Here is a 24,699-nt window from a genome sequence, read left to right as displayed (position 1 = left end):
CTTTTACTCGGCGACTTACATGTATATCACAGTCTACTGCCAGTATGCCTACTGCATTCGGGGTAATGCAGTTAACGTAGGCCTAATGCACATAACAACAGAGAGGCAAACATAATTTTGCCTTTGTGGGCACGCTAACGTTACGTATTAGCAGCGAGACTAGCTAGCTACTATGGGTTTCTACAGGGTTTTGAGCTAAGCGTTAGCCGAAAACTGCAACATTTTGAGAGTTATTGTGAAACCGCTAACTTTTAGCGGTGTCAGACTGGATTTTTTTAAATAAAGGTTATTCATGATGACCCATAAATGGTGAGCAGACCATCATCACATGCCTTATAAAGGATATTATGAATCATTATTATATACCTTATTAATGATCTTATAAATAATTAGAAAATGGTTTGAAAATTGTTCATACAAACATGACTACTCGTTTACAAATAGCTTGCTAATGTCCTTATAAATGATCTTTTAGATCGTTAGAAAATCATTTGAAACATGTTCATAAATTCATCTATAGGCCTACTCATTTAAAAATAGCTTACTAATGTCCTTATATATGATATTATAGATCATTAGAAAATCATTTGAAAAATGTTTGTAAATACATTAATACATGTTTGTAAATACATTAATACTCATTTATAAATCCCTAACTAATGTCCTTATAAAAAACTCTTATAGATCATTAGAAAACAGGTTCATAAATACATTACTACTCATTTACAAATACATTACTAAGGTTTGTAAATGTTGGGATAACAATTTGTAAATGATGAACAAACTATGAACAAATGCTTCATAAATGGTTTATTATGGAGGGTTATTATAAAGTGTTACCCAAAACACTTTACTTATCGTAAGTAAATGGTTTCTATAGTATGTTCCTCAGTTATTGGCCAATTGTAAATGCTTATAAAGTATAGACAGTGTCTACTTTATATCAACCCATGCAAAACACTTTACTAATGATAAGTAAATGCTTTCTAAAAACCTATATTAAGCATAAACTAAGGTGTTACATGTGCTCACATATATTATTTCACTTATGAATTGGACGATAGCTTATGCTTGACAAAGGTTATTCATGATGACCCATAAATGGTGAGCAGACCATCATCACATGCCTTATAAAGGATATTATGAATCATTACTAACTCATTGAAACCTGCTTGCTTAATCATTTGTAAAATGTGAGCAGACCATTATTATATACCTTATTAATGATCTTATAAATAATTAGAAAATGGTTTGAAAAATGTTCATACAAACATGACTACTCGTTTACAAATAGCTTGCTAATGTCCTTATAAATGATCTTTTAGATCGTTAGAAAATCATTTGATGCATGTTTGTAAATACATTAATACTCATTTATAAATCCCTAACTAATGTCCTTATAAAAAACTCTTATAGATCATTAGAAAACAGGTTCATAAATACATTACTACTCATTTACAAATACATTACTAAGGTTTGTAAATGTTGGGATAACAATTTGTAAATGATGAACAAACTATGAACAAATGCTTCATAAATGGTTTATTATGGAGGGTTATTATAAAGTGTTACCCATACGTTTAAAACAACTCTGTAGAGGTTAGATTATTCACAGCTTTTCATCTATGCTAATATGTCTGCAACTAGCCTGTCTGCAATACCGAAGTTTTACATAACTTGCTATATATCAAACCTACTTAGTCAGACTAATATTATATTGATCTTTGACGTGGAAGCTGGTTACCCTAGCTATTTCATTTGCAACTAGTTCGTTTGTATCAAATTAGTTAGTTGGTCACTTACCAACGTAACTTTGTATCAATGGTTTATGGTTTATGTCCGTTGATGGTTGCTTGGTAACTATGTCTAGCTCAAATTTAACGTTATACGAATGTAGTTTGATTTACGGGTTGCTGTAGACTTAATACTTACCCATGTTACTCTGATCCAGATGAACTGGTGCCGATGAACTGTGGTTTATAAAATATATAAACACAGAGATCAAAAAAGATAAAGGAGCCATTTTTAACGCGTCCAGTGTAGCCGGTGTAAGTACCATATTGGCTCGGCTACCAGATCGGCTCGGGGTCCGTCGTCTGCTGATTACGTCACACAATACGCTATCGATAGCAATAAGGTCTTTTATGGCTTAAATTAAAGAGCCTGTAATGATCTTTCATTTTGAACATAGACCATTCCCAACCTATCTGTATGGATAGTTTTCTTCTAAAAACAAAACATCCCTCGGAATCATCTTGGCTGTTAAGATAAGCCGTCCGTGTTGCCAGATTGGGCACATTTCCAGCCTGATTTGGCTACTTTGAATCACGTTAGGCTGGAAAAACGGGATATATGACATAAACTAGACATAGACCTACTCGCGCTCACACATGTGCTCGCTGTTGCCTCGTGGTTGCTATGACTACAGCCAGAGCTACAGCACAAAACCGCCAATCACAACTGTCCGACGTACAGCCAATCACAATGTACGCCCATTCAAGCGTACAGCCAATGATATTGTGTAACGTAATCAGCAGACGACGGACCCCGAGCCGATCTGGTAGCCTAGCCAATATGGTACTTACACCGGTTAATTTAAAATTTCCGCTTGGTGAACGTTCTATTTCCGCACGGCAGAATTTCCGCGTCTGGTGTAGCCGTAGCGTTAAGGGGCGTTGTCCGGCCCCGACGCGCAGCGGAGGGCCGGCGACCCCCTTCACAGACTGCGGTCAAGTGAGCCGCCATTCGTTCATCCGCGGTTAAACCAGCCGTCACACAAAATCTTCGTGCGCCTTTACTCTAAACAGCCTTTGGGTGGTATCTCGCAACGTTTTCAAAATAAAACCCTTCACCTACGTGTGTAGATATATAGAACACTAGCTGTCTTACGGCGGCGTCTAGAATGTCAGCACTTGCGGACATCTTGCCAGTCAGCTGCTCACCCATAACATTGTGTTGGTAGTGGTACTGTATGTACTTTATAAATAACAATAACTTGCTAAATTTTCAACCGTTTTCCCAACGGTTTGGTTTCTTACAAACCTTATTAACGTGGTTATAATATTGTACCTATTTTAGAACATATCAATTTTTTTTAGAATCTAACATAATTATTCATCAGTATCATGTATGCAGTGCCGTAACTACATCTCTGACGTTTATAACAAAACAAACCGTTTGAAAATGTAGCAAGGTGGTTAAGGTTATTTAAAAAGTACATGTACCACTACCAAGTCAACACAGTGTTATGGGTGAACAGCTGACTGTGGCAAGTTGGCCGCCAGTGCGGACCTTCGACTCCATTGGCCAGCAGAATATGCATGTGTACGTTTTTCAAATGACATTTTCTCAAAATCTATACAGTAAAATCAAATGGTTCCTTGTGGTCAAGTAGTCAGTACAACAGTTAGTATGTTCATATCAGTCAGTGCCTGAACTTATGTGACATTCGGTCTATATCCCACTTCAAATTGCTGACATAATGCAAATTTGCAAAGGCGAGAATATGCATGTGTACGTTTTTCAAATGACATTTTCTCCAAATCTATACAGTAAAATCACATGGTTCCTTGTGGTCAAGTAGTCAGTACAACAGTTAGTATGGTAATATCAGTCAGTGCCTGAACTTATGTGACATTCGGTCTATAGCCCACTTCAAATTGCTGACATAATGCAAATTTGCAAAGGCGAGAATATGCATGTGTACGTTTTTCAAATGACATTTTCTCCAAATGTATATATATATATATCTCGTGCTGCATTCATGTTTCCTAATTTTGTCTGACAAATGTTTCAAATCGACAATTCCTTGTTGGGTCCAAGCCGTGTCTCCTCCAAACAGCAAACATGGAAAACAGAAAAGCGAATTTCTAGCTACACTTGCTGTTAGCCAGTCCGTTCGCAGAAACCATGTCCCACAAAAGTTACGATTTTGCCGTTTATCCTTTTGTGTAATTTGTACATCGTTTGGATGATGTGTCCCCAATCTCTTCACTTCCAATTTTTCCGCCAAAGTCATTAAAGAAAACCAATTAGTAAGTAAATAATCCACTTCGTTAATTTTCACACTAACGCCCGCCATACTGCACTTGCGCTACTGTGCTGTGATTGGTCGAAGGTCACTGTTCTGTAGCTACTTTGCTAGCTGGTCAGCCTTTGGGCTAAACTATGGCCGTTTCTCAATTCCTAGCACGCGTACTACGGACTCGATGACTTGCAAGTACGTACTTGGCAAGTCCGTACTTCATGCACAGACTTGCGAGCACGCGAGTACGTACCTGCAATTGGAACAGCAGCGGACTCGATGACGTCACCACCTCTGCTCGTCTGTTAACTGTGCTACGGCCTCATTTCGGCATATACTACTGAACAATATAAACAAATGATATAAAACAAAATCCCAACCTCTTTCATTTCAAATAGTATGTAAATATTCTGAATGAATAAAAATGTAAAAGATATGCGTGTCCTGTCATGTGTATAAGCTATACACACACGACTTTATATATATATATATTTATATATTATCTTATAATATTATTATTATTATTATTATATTATATATTATATAAATATATATATTAGAGCTGTCAGTTAAACGTGTTATTAACGGCGTTAACGCAAACCAATTTTAACGGCGTCAATTTTTTTATCGCGCGATTAACGCAAATATTTTATTAAAAAAAAAATAATAATAATAATTTCTTTGCCTCAAAACAAAGAAGCAGTAGCCTGACTGCTATGTTCAAATGACATTTGTTCAAAGCAGTCTAAACGACTGCTTAGATTTGGATTGCACTATAGGCTCTTTTTTTGTATCTTCCTGTTTTGATCAGTATATGCCAATGTTGTTATCAATAAAAAATCATTTGCACAAGGCAAGCTGATGCACTTCTCCATGTTGATAAGAGAATTAAAACGAGAAGAATTGATGGGACAAAGAAATCAAGGGATATTTAGCATAGAAAACAAATTTGCGATTAATCGCGATTAATGTGAGTTAACTATGACATTAATGCGATTAATCACGATTAAATATTTTAATCGCTTGACAGCTCTAATATATATATAAGTTAAGGGTAACTTAAGCTACAGTTGTGCGTCTTCTCCATATTGTCCGCCATCGTACTGCTGCGAGTGCGAAATGCATCCTGGGATTTATAGCGGTTGCAAGTACACACGAGCCACCTCCGATGCATGCTCGGTGAAACGGCGAGATCGAGCACGCATCAAGAACACTTCCGGGTTTTACGACAGTACTCGCTTGATGCGTACTTCGAATTGGAACAGTGCTCGGGCAACGACTGATGACGTTTCACGAGTCCACGAGCACACGAGCACGCACAAGTACGCGAATTGAGAAACGGCCTAATTTAGCCCAAATGGGAAGCATACGAAGGGGGCGTGTCAGGGCACCTGTCAATTAAACGTCAATGGAAGCCTACGCTACTGTGCTTGGGCTTGATGAAGTTAGCCCAAATGGGTGTGTGTCACGAAACCTGTCAATCACAATGAAATGGCCGCTTACGCTACTGCGCTTGGGCTGAATGACTTTAGCCCAAATGGGAAGCGTATGAAGGGGGCGAGGCACGATACCTGTCAATCAAAATTGACTGGAAGCTTACGCTACTCCGCTTGGGCTGAATACATTTAGCCCATTCACAGGAAAAAAAACAAGATATATCCTATATCCTGGGTTTTTCTGTGTCTTTTTGGTACTGTTGCTGCTTTAGGTTCTACCAAAATATAAAACAATATGTTCTAAAGTTTTTAATTGTATTTTTTCATTTTTACTGTAAAAGGTAGGGAGGGCTTACCCCTGTTAGCCCATTTATACCAGCCGTCCCTGTATATAAGGTATGGATATGTTATTGACAGAGCAAGGAGGGGTGTATGCCATGATAGGCACAACATGTTGTACTTTTATCCCCAATAACACAGCTCCAGATGGGTTGGTGACCAGGGCGCTGGCATGATTACAGTCCGTCAGGTTCGAATTGGCAGAGAACTCTGGCATTAATGACTCTTTCACAGGATGGATGGAGAATATGTTTGGGAGGTGGAAAGGCATGATCCAGTCAGTGCCCGTCGCGGGAATAATGGCAGTAACCGTGTTAATTGTCGCCGGCTGCCATTGTATTCCCTGCGCACGAGGGCTACTGCATCGACTGATCACCACAGCAGTGTGCGCTACAGAAGCGCCAAGTGCCATTCAAGCTTACATGGGGATCAGATATGATCCGATGAAAGTGAACGATACATCACCTGAGGGGCCCGACCCTATCCAGCTGTAATATGTAGAATAGTCAACACCTATACTATTCTAGTAGAAGCACCTGTATATAAGATAATCAATATCCCGTATTTAGGCAAGGCAAGGCAGGTTTATTTGTATAGCACATTTCATACAACAAGGCAACCCAATGTGCTTCACAAGTCAAAAAAAGGATGGTCCTTGCATACAAATAGAAGTTACAAAAGCAATAATAGTAGCAAGTAGATAAGAATAATAAGAGTTAAAATTAAAATGTAGTAATGTAAGTAAAAACATACAATCATAGAGAACATGTTAATTAAAGGCATCTCTGAACAATTTCGTTTTTAGTTTGGTTTTAAAAGTGGCAACAGTGGGGGCTGTTTTAATATCCAGAGGTAGTTGGTTCCACAAACGGACCGCATAGTTACTAAAGGCAGCCTCACCCTGCTTAGTACGGGAAGAGGGTTGAACCAGCATACGAAGCTCTCCAGATCTAAGAGATCTGGTAGGGCAGTAGATTCTGAGCATATTTTTAAGATAAAGGGGTCCCTGGTTTTGAAGACATTTAAAAACAAGTAATAAAACTTTAAAATCAATTCTAAATGATACTGGTAACCAGTGTAGGAACCTTAGTACGGGTGTTATATGATCTCTTTTCTTTGTTTGTGTAAGTAACCTGGCTGCAGCGTTTTGAATAATTTGAAGGTGTTTAATTGTTTTTTGAGGTAGGCCGGTGAAAAGACCATTGCAGTAGTCGACCCTACTACACTGTAAAAAAAATCCTGTTGTTTTTACAAAAAAAACTTGGCAGCTGTGGTTGCCAGAATAATTTTGTAGAAAATACAGTGAAAATGTTAACCACTTTACAGAACAAGCTGTACATTTTACAGTTTAAAACTGTAGTAATTTACATTACACCCGTAAATATAACAGCTATTTTCTACTGAATTAAAATGCCGAAGCTGCTGTTAAAACAAATTATTTCGGTGATATTTACATGCAATTATTGCATATATAACAGCTCTTTTCTGCTGAATTAACATGCCGAAGCTGCTATTAAAACAAATTATTTCTGTGATATTTACATGCTATTGTTGCATATATAAAAGCTATTTTCTGCTGAATTAACATGCCGAAGCTGCTATTAAAACAAATTATTTCTGTGATATTTACATGCTATTGTTGCATATATAAAAGCTCTTTTCTGCTGAATTAACATGCCGAAGCTGCCGTTAAAACAAATTATTTCTGTGATATTTACATGCAATTGTTGTAAATTGTATGTTTACGCCCATTCAATTTGACAAGAAATATCAACCTAATAACCTTTTTTGACTGTTAAAGTCTCATTATAACGCAGTTGTTTTAACCAAATTTCATTGACATTTTTACTGAAAAGTTTTATAGTAAAAATACCTAAATACTGCAAATGTATTTATTACAAAGGGCGTAAAAAATAGTTTTGACTCCAACCGAGTATTAATCTAACAGTGAAACTGCCTAAAAATAAATGTTCACCACTTGCTAGGATCAGATCTCAGCAGAATACTAACTTTCCTAAACATTACAGGCGGATTCAATATTTCAGACTTTTAAACTGCAGTGCCATCTTTTGTAAATGTTTGCCCTTTACAAAGAATTTGGAAAACAGAGTTAACAGTGTTCAAAATGACTAGGTTAGTGCACTTAAAGAGGAAATAAATCAAATAACTTGCCTTTCCAGGAATTTATTATTCTCACAGAAGGTAACATTTTACATTTCCAAACAGTCATAATGTACTTCACAAGCACAATAAATGACATTTGAACAATTAGTTGCCATATTGTTGGTACTGAAAGAGGAACGATAAAGACAGACTTTCCGACAAGTAGAATTCTTAACACCCTTCAAAGATGGAGTCAGCATAATACATTAGAAGATAAGATGAACTTTGTGTACAGTGATAATTTAGAGGGAAAACTAAGGTCACGTTCACCTTTTCAAATGGTATTCTTACTATTTGTGCATTTTTAGAATACCTTCTTAATTTTCTAATTAGAAATATACAAAATGGCCACTTTCTTAAAACAAGCCATACTAATACTAATGAGGAAACACAAAAAGAAAACTTTACAATTGCATACAAATTCTGTAACTTTTACTCACTGTTTAAAAGGTAATTCCGATGTAAAAAGGATTTGGGATGTTTTGTTATGATAACGAGTAGAAACGTTCGTTTTGGACCACAAAAACCGCAGATACACATTCTTTAGTTGGCTGTTTTTAGCTTATTCTATCAAAACGCTATAAACTTGGAACAATGGGGGCACTGGTTATGGTAATGCTATTTTGAACCACTTAAAAGGCTAAAAGTAGCGCGACATTTCTTTGGTAGTATAATAAGGGTCTTAAGATATAAAACGAGGCATTGAGAACTTTGTAAGTGTACAGATTGTCTATTAAAAAGGACATTTTATAAACACAATACAATAAGTAGATCACCCGTCAACGCCATTTTGTTTTTAAGACTCGATAAGTAGATTGACGAACACAGAGCTTGCGTGTTGCTGACGGATGTCATAATTTCTGTGCTCGTCAATCTACCTATCAAGTCTTAAAAACAAAATGGCGTTGACGGGTGATCTACTAATTGTATTGTGTTTATAAAATGTCCTTTATAATAAACAATCTGTACACTTACAAAGTTCTCAATGCCTCGTTTTTAAGACCCTTATTATACTACCCAAGAAGTGTCGGGCTACTTTTAGACTTTTAAGTGGTTTAAAATAGCGATTTAGTTTTTACCATAACCAGTACCCCCATTGTTCCAAGTTTATAGCGTTTTGATAGAATCTGCTAAAAACAGCCAACTGAAGAATGAGTCTATATGCGATTTTTGTGCTCCAAAACGAATGTTTCAACTCGTTATCATTCAAAACATATCCCAAATCCTTTTTACACCGGAATTACCCTTTAAGCCTGAAATACAAAGAACATAATGGGCTGATATAAACCTTCAAGCTGTGAGTGGCATGCCATACATCTTACTGAGTCTTACTAAGTCCATGTTCAGACATCGCACCATTCATGATCCGAAAGATCCTGGATCAAGGTGAGGACCCTTGGGTTCACGTGAAGACGGGATGTGTGGGTCTTCTCCACTTTAGTGCCCTTCTCTGGGTTGATGGAGAAAAAACACCTTGGAGAGAGAAAAAGAACAACAGAAGACTGTATAAATAGAAATGCTTTATCTACTGTAAAACACTCATTAATCTTCAAGCCATCATGTTCAAACGGCACCTATAAAATTAAAATGTCTCCTATCCGGAAAAAGCAGCTACTTTAGATTAGTTTCAGATCAATAGCGACAATGTTGGTAAAAGCCAAGCACAAAAGACACACCTTTGCAGAAACTCCAGCGTTGATGCCAGCTCTGACGGGTAATGAATGTTGAAACAATAGAAGCTCCCAAACATCAAGCACAGGGCAGAAATGAATGAGGGGATGTGGTCGTTGACGATATTTCGATCCACGCTCAGCATGGTTCGCCTTGAAGAAAAGCAGGATTGTCCTAAAGAGGAAAAAATCATAACATTAAAAGGCATGTCTTCCTGAAACATTTAAAACTTTTTAAGCACTTTTCTTTAACAGTTTAAGGTCTGTTAAATTGCTTAACATAGATACAGTGTGTTGTATATAGGTGGAGAGTGAAATGTAGCCTTTTAAGGCAAATTTGACTAAATTACTGAGAAAAGATACTTACCACACACAACAATGGTAGGGGTCAAGTGGACTTTTTCCATCTGTATTTCCTCGGCCAGACACGTGTCCTCCACGTAACAGAACATCGCGTCTTCTTTCTCATTGAAGTATGACAACAGAAGCAGCACCATCTCTTTGACGTCTTCAGAGAGACCACACAGCTTTCCTCTCATCGCTTTTAACTTTGTTAAAGCCTGTAGGAACCTTTTGTTCTTGTGGACAGCAACAGTGTTCAGGTAGTTCAGGAGTCGTTTCCCTTTCATATCCAGATTCCTCGAGAACGTTTCTTGAAGCCCAATTCCGGTGAGTTCCCTGAAGTGGACTGCCATGCCAAGTTCCTCAAAGAAAAATGGCCACTGTTCCAGGTGATGCTTGATGTTTTTCCCTTGGTTAACTTCTTTACGCTGGGAGTAGAAAGTGTTCTTCATTAGGCTTTTGAGCTCCTCTGAATTAACGTCCGGTCTCTTCATTTTTTCTCTCTTTTCCTTCTGGCTCTCTGGGGTCTCTCCAAGAGGAAGGAATTTTGGATCCCAGGTTATGCACCCATAAGTGTCCTGGATCGCTGCTCTCTTTTCTGGGGGGACTTCATCTGTGTCAGTATCATCAGTGCAATACCTTCGCTTTCTTATTTTTGGGGTTGTTGATCGCTTCATATTCTCGATTCGGTTTTGCAATTGCTTAACAAGAGAGTGATACCCTTGCCCAATCACGTCTCCTTCTATGACGTCTTGCAATGATTTGGGATATTTTGATACCATCTTTTTTGCAACTTCAATAGAGCTCCTTCTACTTATGCAGGAACTTTTTTGTGTCATCACTTGAACCACAAGGCGGACCATCTCCCTTCTCAGTCGTGGACTTGGTCGCTTTTCTCTCTCCAAAGTCTGCGTCAGTTCCTCAGGGAACTTATCCCACGGAATCACAAAGGTATCCACCCAGTCGACATGAGGGCTTTGGCTGCTGTTTGAAGAGGTTGGAGTTGAACTTCCTGGTGAAAGAGACTGCAAGGATGGAGGAGGTCCTGGTGAAGCATCAGATGAGCTGCTGGTTGTAATACTTGACTTCCATCTCTGTTTCAAGACTGCAACGACTTTTCGTGCTTGAATTGGCCTCAGCGCAGACAGCAAGTCAGCTTCCTCAATGAACTGGAAATCATCACAGGTCTCTACCCCAAGGGATTGCAAGTGCTCTTCTAAAACATCTTTTATCATCTCTGGAAGGTCAGGCAAGACCTCAGTGATTGCGGAGCGTAGGAACGATTGCTCCAAGTCAGTCATATCTATAATCAAAGAAGAATGACAACTGAAGAGAAATAAGTTATTCAACACATAGTTAAGCTGAAACTCTACTTGCTTGAAAAGTGTTATGTGAGTGATGATTTAGACATTTATGCATCTTAAAAGGAAAGCCAAGACCACTTTCAAATGGTGTTTTTCTATTTCTACCAAGCATACTATTTTTTGAATAGTTTCTTAATCTCACTGGCCAGGATCATATTTATTTCGACAACACACTGTGTTTTAGGGGAATGACTTGTAACCCGTTCACAATGTATGATGGTAATGGGTAGAAATCTACCAAGTCATTAATGTTAAGACATTGCATCCTTGTACTCCGTTTTGTCACTGAGTACATATGGTATTCAGAAAGATAGCCAGCTTCATGTACATCAATGACAAAATACACAGCCGCTTCCTTTTTAATCAGAATGATGACAAGTTCTCCAAACTCCATGGACTCATCATTTTTTGACACAAGGAAATTCCCTTTTTTATATGATGTGCCTTTATACTGTATGTTGGTGGAAACAGTAGTATTGTTTTCATCAAAGCCAAACTCTCCGACTGCATGTTTAATTGCGTCACTGTAGAGGTTGGGGTAAAAGATACAGCTGTCTTTGACTTGCAGGAGCTGAGTGCATCCTGGCCCAACTGCAAGATATGCCTGAAACAGCTGATGTCGTTCAGCTAAAGTCAGACAGATGTTTTTGAAGTTTTTCAAATGCCTGGCACATCTTTTGAAGTAGCTGTGTTTACTTTCAAAACGCATCGTCCATACTCTGATTAAAGGGCCAAATTTCAAGATTAGTGCCGGATAGTGCCGCATGAAGTGGTGTTTTGGTTTGAGTGTAGTCTCAGGAAATAAACACTTTCTTGATTCCAAATATTCTTGGATAAGAATGTCAAGATAGGCTACCTGGGACAACGAAATCTTTTGCGCACAAATCATATCGACAATATCTTTAAGCTGGAGAGTTAACTCCCATACATCGTCTTCTGGATTTTGCACTTTGTCACCAATCAAAACAGGGAGCAACCTTAACAAATTCCAGTTCTGAATAGCTTGACCCGAAAGCTTTGCTACCTCCGAGTTGACAGCACACGGCTTTGTGAGAGCATCAGATCCTTTGTACTGGAACTGTTTGATGCGTCGGTTCAAAAGTGGATATGTAAGCCATTTCTTTTTCTTTATGAAGTACTTCAAGTACAATGCAACATCATAGGATAAGACACCCTCAAATATGTCATGTCCTAAGCAAGGAGGGAGACCGGGATTGCAAACATGAAAAGATTTCAGATCATTGAAAACAGAGTTTTGCTTTATCCCTTTCATGTTTTGACTGTCTCCAGCTTGTAGGTCAGCAACAGCAGAATCGTAGCTTTCAGGGCTACGCTGCGGACCACATACATTTGGATTGTCACTCTGAAACTCACTGCGTGTAATTTCACAGTACCTGCAAAAGTACTCAGAACGACTAAAGTTTTCAGTAAACCCACCAATGCCGTGTGATCCCAAATTATCACCAGCAATACAATACAGAGCCCCTTTGACTGTTTCACCCTGTACAGTAATTCCATTTTCCTCCAAATCCTTCAAATCCATTAGCATCTCTGAGAAAACTTTTGCATTTCCAAATTGTTTTAGGTCAGACTCACAACACAGTAAGACGAGGGACATGTGATCAGTATTAGACCGCACATGAGCAGGCATGTTTGCCACAGAAAGGTAGACTGCAAGTACTTTGTGTTTTTTCCTGGCAGAGCCTAGGGGATTGACAATTTCAAAGGCATCCTGGTACAGAATTATCTTCAGGCATCCTGGATTGTCAATGAAGAACTGGTTGGATTTAAAGTTCTGTCCATCACTTAAGTCACCAAAAGTTTCAGAGTCTGATTCACAGGACTGCTGGGACACTGAATTCCTCCAAAATTCAGATTCCAACAAACAATTTAATGTTTGTTTCACAGGTACGTAATAGGCACACTTTTCCATCATATTTTCATCATTTCCTAAAGTTAGTTTTTTTGGCTCTATGTATTTGAACATCTTCTTGAATGTTTGAGCTCTTGCGTATGTTGTTCTAAGTGGTCCCTGATGACACAGAGAGAACAGATCTGAATCCTTCACAAAATCACATATTTTAGCAATAGCATCTTCTGGAAGACGCATGTCATTTTTCAAAAGTGAATTAAGTTTACTTAAAGTGTACTCCTGTCCTAATGTATGCACATTTTGCATTTCTTCAACAATCGTCTGGATTGTTGAGTTTGGGAGGAGGAGCTGTCCTTGCAACTTTAGGTAGAATAAACATATATTCCTTAGGTAAGTGTCATTGAAATTCTGTAGATATTCACTGCTTTCATTTGTCTCCCCATTTGTGTTCTGAGGGGCATCCTCACATGCACTGACAGCAGAAGCCTGGGATATAGTTTCTCTGTACATATCTCTTACACTATCCACAGAAAATGCTCTATGTTTCCTGGAAATATGAGCAGTAAATGATGACTTCACAGTGAACCTGTTTTCACAACCAGTTACTGGACATGCCACATGTCGCCCCTCCAGTAAATGCTCTTTTAGGTGGGATATAAGTTCGTTCACTGTGTGAAATTGGCGCTCACACAGAGAAATTGCACATTTTAAATTTGCTACAGCGGCCGTAGCAGTAACAGAGGGAACAGGCACATTGTGAGCCCGATAGAAGTGAGCTTTAGCTGCGTAGGTCGAAAATGTCCGCTTGCAGTTGGCGCCAAAACATTTGAAAAAACAACGCGGTTCATTTCTGTGAACTCTACAATGCAACACAAACCCTCTCAATGTCTGCAGTGTTTGACTACAAAACGGGCAGACAATCATTTTTAGCTTATTAACATTACCGACTGTTTTGCTTGGCTCGGATGATTGTGGAAAAAAAACACCTCTACTGAACATAAAAAACAAGTGAGCTGAATGAGTTCAGCAACAGATAGCATGAACACACCGTGGAGCGTGGACTAGTTAACCCCTCCGTCCGTCTGAGTCATTACTCTGAGTTTTGTATATCCTTGACTAAACAGAAACTAGTATATTTCTGTTAACCAACTCATGATTTCAAGAATTAAGAAAATGAATTGTTACCAGCTATTCAGAGGGTAGTTCTTCAAGTAGCCGTGTCATGGACCTGAGACGTGTTCACAAGACTTCGGTCACTGCGCGCCGCAGACTGCTTGGTGCGCGCCTGCGCGGGATACGAGACGTGAACTTGTCAAAACAGCTGCTCATGCGATCATTTGTAATCCAATGAAAGAGCAGAAAACCAGTCAAGTGCGCTGTGATTTGTTGAGGAAGATTTCAAAAGGTTTAAATTCAAACACAGCCGTTTGTTTTTTTTGCGGGAATGTTAATTGGTTACATTTTAATATTACTTTTCTTATGGCTACTTTTCCTTATTGATCATTTTATTTATAGCCTATTTTACAAAGGGTCATTCATATGTTCCAACAGCTCTATGTTCCCACTCCTACAGCCCTATCCCACATTACTACGTTTAATCAATTTCAACAGAGCAGATCGAGCGGGGCAGGAAGTGGAAAAGTAAAAGCCATAAAGCATCTGGTCAATTTTCAAAATAAAACACAAAACTCAGCTCATGTAGCCTATCACGACTTCACATCAACATTACGTCATTTTTATAAGGGCAAAGCGTGGCATTTAATTGCAGTAGTTTTGGGAGTGAATGGAGAGTACATTAGGTTTAGGATTATCGCGTGATCTCGTGATCTCGCGTGAATACGGCTGGCTCGCAAGGCAGCGCTACGCTGCCGTTCCGCGAAATTGACGCAGGGCAGAGTTCGCAGCCGTCATTCATATTCATACGTCATATTGACGAATGGCCATGGATCGTGTGTGGCACTATATGCCTATACTCACATCTAGAATTTAATAGATCATTCTCGTTGCTTCGAGGAAGTCTGGTGGTCTCCGTATATAATAAATAAATGCATTTATTGATTTACAAAGTTCACTTGTCTTTAACTAACAAAAAAACACTAACTTAATCAAGGAAAATTCGATTGTTAAATAAAATAGAACTCCAATTAACAGAATTATAAGGTAGTTCACAATTCGTTATTCAGACTTAAGGAACCTTTTACTAACCTGACACTTGCCAGATTCCACCTAGCTCCACTCATCCTTCAAATGTTTGTGCTAGTAGGGGAAATACTACCACACCAGGTAGCCAGGCTTGAGGCCTGCCATTTGAGGGAATTGTTTTGAGTCTTTTCAAGTTTCTCCTTTAGCTCGCCATCTTCTCTGCTCCGGCAATAGGGCCTGACCTGTTTAGGCAAACAGGTAAGAAAATCACAAGTCTGCTCAACTTGGGAGCAGCAGGTAAATCAAGTTTTCCATTATGGAGGTCTCACCAGTGTTTAGTTTTGAAACATTCCTCCTCAGCAGCAGCACATCAGATCCTCAGGGGCTTGAAGTCTCAGGAAAGGTATGGTTTTGTGTCGAGGGTTGAAAACAGAAGTTCCTCAAGATACGAAGCAAGTCACATGTCTGGGAATATGCATCCCGGTCTAGAAGAGCCATGCCAAATATCATCTAGAAAAAATAACCCGTAATTTTTTAGACAATTCCTATTAACCTTGTTTTATTGTTTTTATCCGTAAATTTGACGGTTTTCTTCTGTTTAAGAAAAAACGGGCAAAAATCATTATTTCAACAGTTAATTGTTGTAACTTGTACAAAATTATATTGCTATTTGTATTAGTTTTTTAGTGTTTTAACTACAGGAATCTGTTAATTTTACATGTAAATATTATTATTTAAAAAAAAATTTACACTAATATTAACCGTTTTCTTTGGTTTAGTATTTTTCAAAAAAATATTGTAACATAAACGTGGCTTTATAGTTTTACTATTTACAGTTTTTTTATGTCATGATTTCACAGGTTTTTACTGTTTATTTCACAGACATTTTTTACAGTGTAGTAATAAAGGCATGAATAAGTTTTTCTTGGTCGACATATGAAAAACATTTTTTCAGTTTAGAAATATTTTTTAAGTGATAAAAAGCAGATTTAGTGACTGACTTGATGTGGCTGCTAAAAGTTAGGTCACTGTCAAGAATCACTCCTAGGTTTCTAACAGAATCAACTGCCTTATAACCCTTTGTATTAAGTTGAACAGCAAGCTTATTTCTTTGGTTCTCCTTACCAAAAGTTATCACCTCTGTTTTTTCAGTGTTTAGCTGTAAGACATTTTGGGACATCCAGGTGTTGATATCAGTGAAACACTGATAGAGAGAGTCCATGGGGGAGAGATCATCAGGAGATAAAGACAGATAGATTTGGGTATCATCAGCATAGGAGTGATAAGAGATGGAATGCTGTTTGATGAGCGCGCCAAGGGGGAGCATGTATAAGTTAAACAGAAGAGGGCCGAGAATCGATCCCTGAGGGACGCCACAGGATAAGGGCATAGGTTCTGACTTAAAATTCCCAATAGCGACGTAAAAACTTATATTTTCTAGATAAGACCTCAGCCAGCTAAGAACAGTTCCAGAGAGGCCCACCCAGTGTTCCAGTCTATGTAAGAGAATATGGTGGTCAACAGTATTGAAAGCTGCACTAAGATCTAAAAGCATAAGGACTGTGGTTCTATTTCATCCTTACTGACCGCCAGAGGCGGTGCATTAAGCACTGGATTTATCCGTCTCGCGCATGCGCAGTTCGAGTACCTATACCAACAAGGTCACATGTGACCCTCGTGACACCGGATTGGCTATACAGCCCGGTGTCGACAGAGGATCTGTTCCTTTCATCTTCTCGCAAAGACGCATGTTGTAGTACCGCTTGCGGATAGCGTATTCGCTTTTTGAAAAGGATCGCGCTCCAGACTGTGTGCAGCCTCGCGACCAAGGGTCGGAGCAACGGGTGAACTCGTCCTCCAGGGGCTGTTGGTCTGTACAGCGCTGAAAGGCTTCCCTTGAGTAGAAGCTTCCAAGTTTTTGCAGTCACTTACCGGTGAAGGCAGCGCTCTCGCGTCCTCTCCCGGCAACACTGCTGGGATTATTTTCACTACTGGGATTAATTTCGCTATTGATAGCTCCCTTATAGAAACAGCTCGGCTGTGTTCTGGGTTACCAAATTTATTTGGTAAAAGTTTTTCCAGTCAGTCACTTACCGGTGAAGGCAGCGTTCTCGCGTCCTCTCCCTGTAACACTGTTGTTTATTTCTTTCGGTCACTTACCGGTGAAGGCAGCGCTCTCGCGCCCTCTCCCTGTAACACTGTTGGGGTTTATTTTTCAGTCACTTACCGGTGAAGGCAGCGCTCTCGCGCCCTCTCCCTGTAACACTTGTGTGTTTCTTTTCAGTCACTTACCGGTGAAGGCAGCGCTCTCGCGTCCTCTCCCGAGAACACTGCTGTATATTTGAGTGTGTAATTATTTTTTTCAGTCACTTGCTGGTGAAGACTGCGCTCTCGCGTCCTCTCCCGGTAACACTTTCTTGGCTTTTCTTGAATTAGTAGCTCACTGGTGAAGGCAGTGCTCCCTCTCCCAGTGTTCTGCTGATGGCTCATGTGTGTGGCGCCTGTGTGGCCCTCCTTGAGCCTGACGATGGCCATGATCGCTGCCCCTCTTGCCTCGGCTTCGAGCATTTGAGGGAGGGCCTTACCGAGAGGGCCTGTATGAACTGCGGCTCCATGCCCTTGGCACTCAGGCTGGCTAGGCTCGCAGCGGTGGAACATCCGGCAGCTGTCGACCTACCATCAATGGCGCCACTTCCTCCAGCTCAGCCCGGCCATTCTTGGCGTCGGGGTAGAGCAGGCCCCCCCCCCCAGGAAAAGGGCTAGGGACGAGCTAGCATCCAAGGTGGATCGCTTGTCGTCCGATATGGAGAGGATACAGGAACTCCTCCTGACCCTGCAACCTGGGGCAGGTGGCGCGGTGGCTGACATCCGGCCTGACCCTTCCTTGGGGGATGTGCCGGGGACGGACGATGTCCTGTTGCTGGTGGCATCAGCCAACCTCTTCAGTGAGGGTGTCACGGGGGAGGAAGCCTCAAATGCTTTTTGGCACAGCACAGAGGGTAACCCCATCGGGGCCGTCATCCGTACGGCCCTGGCTCGCCTGGGGCTCGATGCTCCTCAGGCAGACTTGGCCCAGCCTAGCGCCTTTTTCAGGCGCAGCCCTGCCACAGCCCCTTTCTCTGTCCCTCCTTCGGAGGAGTATTTAAAGGAGCTACACCTCTGCTGGAAGGACGCCAAGGCTCTCCCCCGTCCTTCTTCCAGTGCTCGAGCCTTGGCTGCCATGCGGGATCCAGCGCAGTATGGTTTGGGTTGTATGCCACCCGTTGAGCCCGCCATTGCCTCCCTCATTCTAACCCCCGATCAGGCCTTGCGGCCGGATGCCAGGTGTCCTCGGCCCCAGTGCAGGGTCACAGACGACCTGCTTTCGAAGGCCTATGACGCAGCAGCACGTATGGGGCGGATTGGCAACTCCCTCTCCCACCTAATGCTGGCGCTCTCGACCTCGCTGCAACAAGCTGCAGTTGAGCCGTCTACACAGGACCTGAGCGACGCGTCCCTACAGGCCTTTGCCCTCATGTCCAGGGAATTGGGGCGTGTTATGTCCACCCTGGTCCAGACTCGCCGCCAGGTTTGGTTGGCTCAGTCGCCCCTGACGGAGGCGTGCAGGAAGGCCCTTAGAGCCGTGCCAGTGGTACCGGGGGAGCTGTTTGGGTCAGCTGCCCTGGAGACGCTGGAGCGAGCTGCCCAAGCTAGGCAAACCAACCTGCAGCTGTCGGGTCTTCACAGGAGTGTCTCCGCTCCTGGCAGGCCTAGAGCCCCCCCGGCTGCCCCCCGGGGCCGCTACCAGCCACCACGCTCTTACCCAGCAAGAGATGAGGGCCTACGCAGGTCTCGGCGGTCCGCCCAGCAGCCCGCTGATAGCTTTCGCGCCCCCGCCCGCCCGGGCAGCCTCGGGCCGCGGAGCCTCACCGGTACCCCTCCAGAGCCGACAGAGGCCGGGGGGCCAGGCGCTAGGACCACGGGGCCGGTCGTCGGCTGTTATTCCCAGCAGCAGATCAGCTACTGGGCTGCCTGTACTATAGACCCCTGGGTGGTTTCCACCTTAACCCGGGGGTACGAATTACAGTTCCGACGCCGGCCCCAGGCCTTCGGACGGGTCAGGATGACAGTCGTCCGCGACCCGACGAAGGCCGCAGCTCTGGCCCAGGAGCTATCCGCCCTCCTGGCCAAGGGTGCGATCGAGCCAGTGGACCCTCAGTTACAACCCGGGGGGTTCTACTCGGCCTACTTTCTGGTAACCAAGAAAGACGGCGGATTCAGGCCCATTCTAGACCTAAGGGGCCTGAACATGTTTTTAAAAATTTTACCATTTCACATGCTCACCTCGGCGGACACCCTGAGGGTAGTTGCCAGGGGGGAGTGGTTCACGACTATAGACCTAAAGGACGCCTATTTTCATGTGCCGGTTGCGGCACACCACAGGCGGTTCCTGAGGTTTGCCTATCGGGGCAGGCATTACCAATTCAGGGTACTTCCCTTCGGGCTTTCCCTCTCCCCGAGGGTTTTCACCAGGGTTGTGGCGGCAGCCCTCGCACCCCTGCAGGCGCAGGGCATGAAGGGCCTGCCGTATCTGGACGACTGGCTGGTCTGTGCGCCCTCCAGGTCCCAGGTGGCCCAGGACACGGCCCGCCTGCTGTTGCACGTCGCCCGGCTGGGCTTGACGGTGAATCAAACAAAGAGTTGCCTGGACCCTTCCCAACGGGTTACCTATCTGGGGTTGGTCCTGGACTCGGTCGCCATGAAGGCCTACCTTTCACCTCGACGGGTGAACGACATCCTCCGCCTCCTTCCCCTCTTCAGAGCCGGCAGGAGGCTGCTTTTTATTCATTTTCTTCAGCTTCTGGGCAAGCTGGCAGCTGCTTCAGCTGTGGTGCCTCTGGGCTTACTGTCCCTGCGCCCACTCCAAATGTGGCTGAACAGCCTGCACCTAGATGCCAAGTGGCACAGGCAGAGGAGGGTCAAGGTGACCCTGCAGTGTCTTGTCTCTCTGGCTCCATGGAGAAAGAGAGCGTATCTGGAGGCAGGCGTGCCCATGGGCGCAATCCCGGCACGCCGGGAGTTGGTGACAACCGACGCCTGCCTCTCGGGATGGGGCGCAGTGTGGCAGGGCAGGACTGCGCAGGGACGGTGGTCTGGCCGGGACGTGGCACAACACATCAATGTGCTGGAACTCCGGGCTGTGCAGCTGGCATTAGCCAGCTTTCTGCCCCATTTGACAGGCCGGCATGTCCTGGTCCGGTCGGACAACATGGCCACGGTTTCGCAGGTGAACCACCAGGGGGGCACCAGGTCAGCACGGCTACTCCGGTGTATCCCAGAGCCTGTGGACTTGGGCTTCTCCCCGTCTGGCCAGCCTACGGGCAGTCTATTTGCCGGGGGCCCAGAATCGGGCGGCAGACTTCCTCTCCCGACGGAAGCCTCCACCGGGGGAATGGCGGCTTCACCCCGAGGTGGTGGAGTCAATGTGGGGCCTCTTTGGCAGGGCAGAGGTGGACCTCTTTGCCTCGGAGGAGTCGGCGCATTGCCCCCTCTGGTTCTCCTGGGCAGAAGCGTCCAGCCCTTTAGGGCAGGACGCGCTGGTGCGTCCTACCCACCATTGCCTCTGGTTCTGCCGACACTCCAGAGGGTCCTTTTGCAGGGCCACCGGCTCCTTCTGGTGGCCCCCTTTTGGCCGGGGAGGCTCTGGTATCCACTGCTGCTCAGGCTCTGCTGCAGCTCGCCATGGCGCCTCCCCGACAGGAGGGATCTCCTGTCCCAGCTGGGGGGTCAGATCTGGCATCCCGACCCCTCTCGCCTACAGCTCTGGGCTTGGCCACTGCAGGGCCCGACCCACTGCTGAGGGAGTGCACTGCGGCTGTCAGGGGTACGGTCATGAGTGCCAGGGCACCATCGACCAGGTTGCAGTACGGAAACAGGTGGAAGCTGTTCTCCAACTGGTGTGCGGCTAGGGCCGTGGATCCAGTGCACTGCGCTGTGACCACGGTGCTGGAATTTCTGCAGTCCCTCCTGGATAGTGGCCGGTCGCACTCTACCTTGAGGGTCTATGTTGCTGCCATCTCCTCCCTACATGATAGGGTTGACAGCGCCACGGTAGGGCGCCACAGATTAGTGTCCCTCTTTCTAAGAGGGGCTTTGAGGCTGCGTCCCCCTACAGCCATGCGGTCTCCAGCATGGGACCTGCCGCTGGTGCTGGAAGCCTTGTCATCTCCTCCCTTCGAGCCTTTGGGTCAAGGGGGTTTGAAGTGGCTGTCTATGAAGGCTGCCTTTTTACTCGCCATAACATCTGCCAAGCGGGTCGGGGAGTTGCATGCCTATCAGTGAGTGATACATGCCTGAGGTGGAACTCTGATGGCTCGGGTGTCACTCTATGGCCGAACGTTGCGTTCCTGCCAAAGACCCTGCCACGCAATCACCTTAACCAGCCCATCCAGTTAGCACGCTTTGACCCCCCTTCTGGGGAGGGTGGGTCTGAGCTGCTGTGCCCGGTGCGGGCCCTTAGGGCTTATATTTCTGCTACCGCCGGTATTCGCCAGTCGGAGCAGCTTTTTGTTTGCCATGGTGGCCCTAACAGGGGTCGTGCTTTAACAAAGCAGAGGCTGTCCCACTGGATTGTGGAGACCATAACACACGCCTATGGGGCCAGTGGCCGCCCCCCGCCATCCAGGGTGAGGTGTCACTCAACTAGGAGCGTCTCCACATCATGGGCTGCCCTGAGAGGGGTGCCCCTGGGGACCATATGTGCCGCGGCGTCATGGGCGTCGCCTAGCACATTCTCCAGGTTCTACCGGGTCAACGTTGCCACTCCCCATCCAATGGGCGTGGCCCTGATGCCAAGCTCTGCTTTCTCTGATCAGTAGATGAGCACCTTGACTCTTCGTGACGTTGTTGGTATTGGCCATCCAGTGCTTTACTGACCGCCTCTGGCGGTCAGTAAGGATGAAATAGAACGCAGAGTTACGTATGTAACTCCGGTTCTATGAATCCTGGATGACCGCCAGAGTTACAGGTCACTCAGAAGTCTCGTGGTTCGCGAGAAGATTCTGGGAACAGATCCTCTGTCGACACCGGGCTGTATAGCCAATCCGGTGTCACGAGGGTCACATGTGACCTTGTTGGTACAGGTACTCGAACTGCGCATGCGCGAGACGGATAAATCCAGTGCTTAATGCACCGCCTCTGGCGGTCAGTAAGGATGAAATAGAACCGGAGTTACATACGTAACTCTGCGTTTTACCTGCATCGTTGTTTGTGTGAATGTCATTTACTACCTTTATGAGGGCTGTTTCAGTGCTGTGACGTTCTCTAAAACCTGATTGGTAGAGGTCAAAGCAGCAAGTCGCAGTCAGAAAGGCAGAAACTTGGGTAAAAACTACCTTTTCTAATACCTTACCTATGAAGGGTAAGTTTGATATGGGCCTATAGTTGCTGGGTGTTGATGCGTCAAGACTGGCCTTTTTAAGGAGAGGCTTCACCACAGCTGTTTTCAGGGACGTGGGAAAGATTCCAGTCTGTAAGGAGGTGTTAATTATTTGAAGAATATCGGCTGAGATGAGGTGGAAAATAGTTTTGAAGAACTTTGTTGGCAAGACATCTAACTCAGATGTAGAGGAACTTAGACTTCGCACAGTTTTCTCAAGAGTGTCAAAGTTAATGGAGTTGAAGTCGGACAGGGTTGTAGCATAATCCTTACTAGTTGGCATTTCAGCACGTATAGCAACATATGGTTTGGAGGTTATTTGGTTCCTTATGTTGCTAACTTTCTGAATGAAAAATGTTGCGAATTCATTACATTTTTCAATAGAGAAAAATTCGGGTATAAGCTGAGAAGAGGGGTTGGTTAGCTTGTCAATAGTAGAGAAAAGAGCCCTTGTATTGTTTATTTTACTGTTGATAATGTTAGAGAAGTAGGATTGCCTTTTTTTCTGTCTTAATTACTGAGTTGTATTTATAGAGCATTTCTTTGTGGACGTTGTAGTCACAATTGAGGTGAGATTTGCGCCATTTCCTTTCTATTCTCCTACATTCCCTTTTTTGTGAAGTGACCAGTGGGTTCTTCATCCACGGTGCCTTCTGTTTACCAGATAATGCTTTGACTTTATATGGAGCAATTTCATCCATTATCTGAGTCATAACCAAGTTAAAATAATCTAGTAGGCCATCTGCTGTCTGTTCTAATGGGTTAGTGACCTTTAAGAGTGCTTGCTCAAAAAGAGCACTAGTATTGTCATTAAGTAGTCTTTTAGAAGTGACCAAATAGGTGGTTTTGCTATAGGCAGGCAGACAGGCATTAAAGAAAATACATCTGTGGTCAGAGACACCCAGTTCCTTAATGTCTAAAGAGACAGTCACACCTTTAGTGATGACTAAGTCGAGTGTGTGACCCTGAGAGTGAGTAGGGCCCTGTACATGCTGTGTCAAATTAAAAGTGTCAAGTAGAGCCAGAAAATCTCTTGAGTGAGGATTGTCAAATGTATCTATGTGAAGATTAAAATCACCAGATATAATAATGCTGTCAAAAGGAACACAGATTTCAGATAATAATTCACAGAATTCTTCTAGAAACATAACAGCTGATAGATTTGGAGGTCTATAGATGGTCAACAGCAGAATCTTAGGACAACACCTAACAATACCACATAAATATTCAAAAGAATCATACTGACCATAGGTTGACAGTTTACAGTAAAAGGAGTCTTTAAAAATTGTAGCTATCCCCCCACCTCGCCTATTTTCACGGTTGACGCTCAGGAAAAGATAATTTGGTGGGGCGGATTCAATGAGAGTGATGTTATGGTTGACTGAGTCTAGCCAGGTTTCAGTTAAAAACAGGAAGTCAAGATTATTTGTACTAATAAGATCATTAATTAAAAAGGACTTCTTGGTAAGGGATCTAACATTCCACAGCGCAAACTTTAGTGTTTGTGAGTGATTGTCCATCACTGTGGTAGACTGAGATTGCTTGGGGACAGGCTGTAGGTTGCATTGGTCAGACCCGCGGGGAGGGAAGCGTTTACAATCCCTTTTTTTTGCCAAGGTTTGGCCAGTCACTACAATCACTACAGGGATGAGAGACTGCGCTGTCATGATGGCCGGAGTAGGTGAAGATGGGCCCAATGGTGGAGCAGGTGTCTGGTTTGAGACGTTAGCACTGAGAAAAGTGTGCACACGTGTCATCCTAGGCCTCACTAAAACGGGGATTGTTCCAATGTTCGGAGGAGAGAGATCAGCAAGACCCTCATACTGATGGGGTTGAGTGGTACACGAAGGTAACAGGGGAGGGTCAGGCTGGGCCCTATGTCAGATGCCATGTGGTATATGCTTCAGCAATTTTGAGGTGAGCAGCCTG

The 24,699-nt window shown here is 43.5% G+C and overlaps 2 protein-coding genes across 2 annotated transcripts; one reads left to right on the top strand and one right to left on the bottom strand.

Annotated features, from left to right (window-relative positions):
* Window positions 1-7,326: 7,326 nt before the first annotated feature.
* On the bottom strand, window positions 7,327-12,183 carry LOC132455151 (uncharacterized). The gene is made up of 2 exons (XM_060048898.1): window positions 9,639-12,183; window positions 7,327-9,435 (listed from the first exon to the last, which is right to left on the bottom strand). Exon 1 carries the CDS (start codon window positions 11,273-11,275, stop codon window positions 9,974-9,976), a length of 1,302 nt encoding a protein of 433 aa, XP_059904881.1. The 5' UTR covers window positions 11,276-12,183; the 3' UTR covers window positions 7,327-9,435; window positions 9,639-9,973.
* A 5,973-nt stretch (window positions 12,184-18,156) lies between these two features.
* LOC132455462 (uncharacterized) lies at window positions 18,157-21,387 on the top strand. Its single transcript, XM_060049325.1, is given in 4 exon segments — window positions 18,157-19,004; window positions 19,101-20,655; window positions 20,657-20,939; window positions 20,942-21,387. Coding segments are annotated over 4 exon segments (2,937 nt in total). The 3' UTR covers window positions 21,193-21,387.
* The last annotated feature ends 3,312 nt before the right edge of the window (window positions 21,388-24,699 follow it).

The sequence above is a fragment of the Gadus macrocephalus genome, chromosome 4 (assembly GCF_031168955.1).
Source record: "Gadus macrocephalus chromosome 4, ASM3116895v1".
In the NCBI taxonomy this organism is placed as follows: Eukaryota; Metazoa; Chordata; class Actinopteri; order Gadiformes; family Gadidae; genus Gadus; species Gadus macrocephalus.
The sequence above is the reverse complement of the archived record's forward strand: the minus strand, read 5'-3'. Positions and strand labels throughout refer to the sequence as shown.

Coding starts and splice junctions, on each gene's coding strand:
- LOC132455151 (XM_060048898.1), bottom strand. CDS start 11,275: ATGACTGACTTGGAGCAATCGTTCCTACGCTCCGCAATCACTGAGGTC.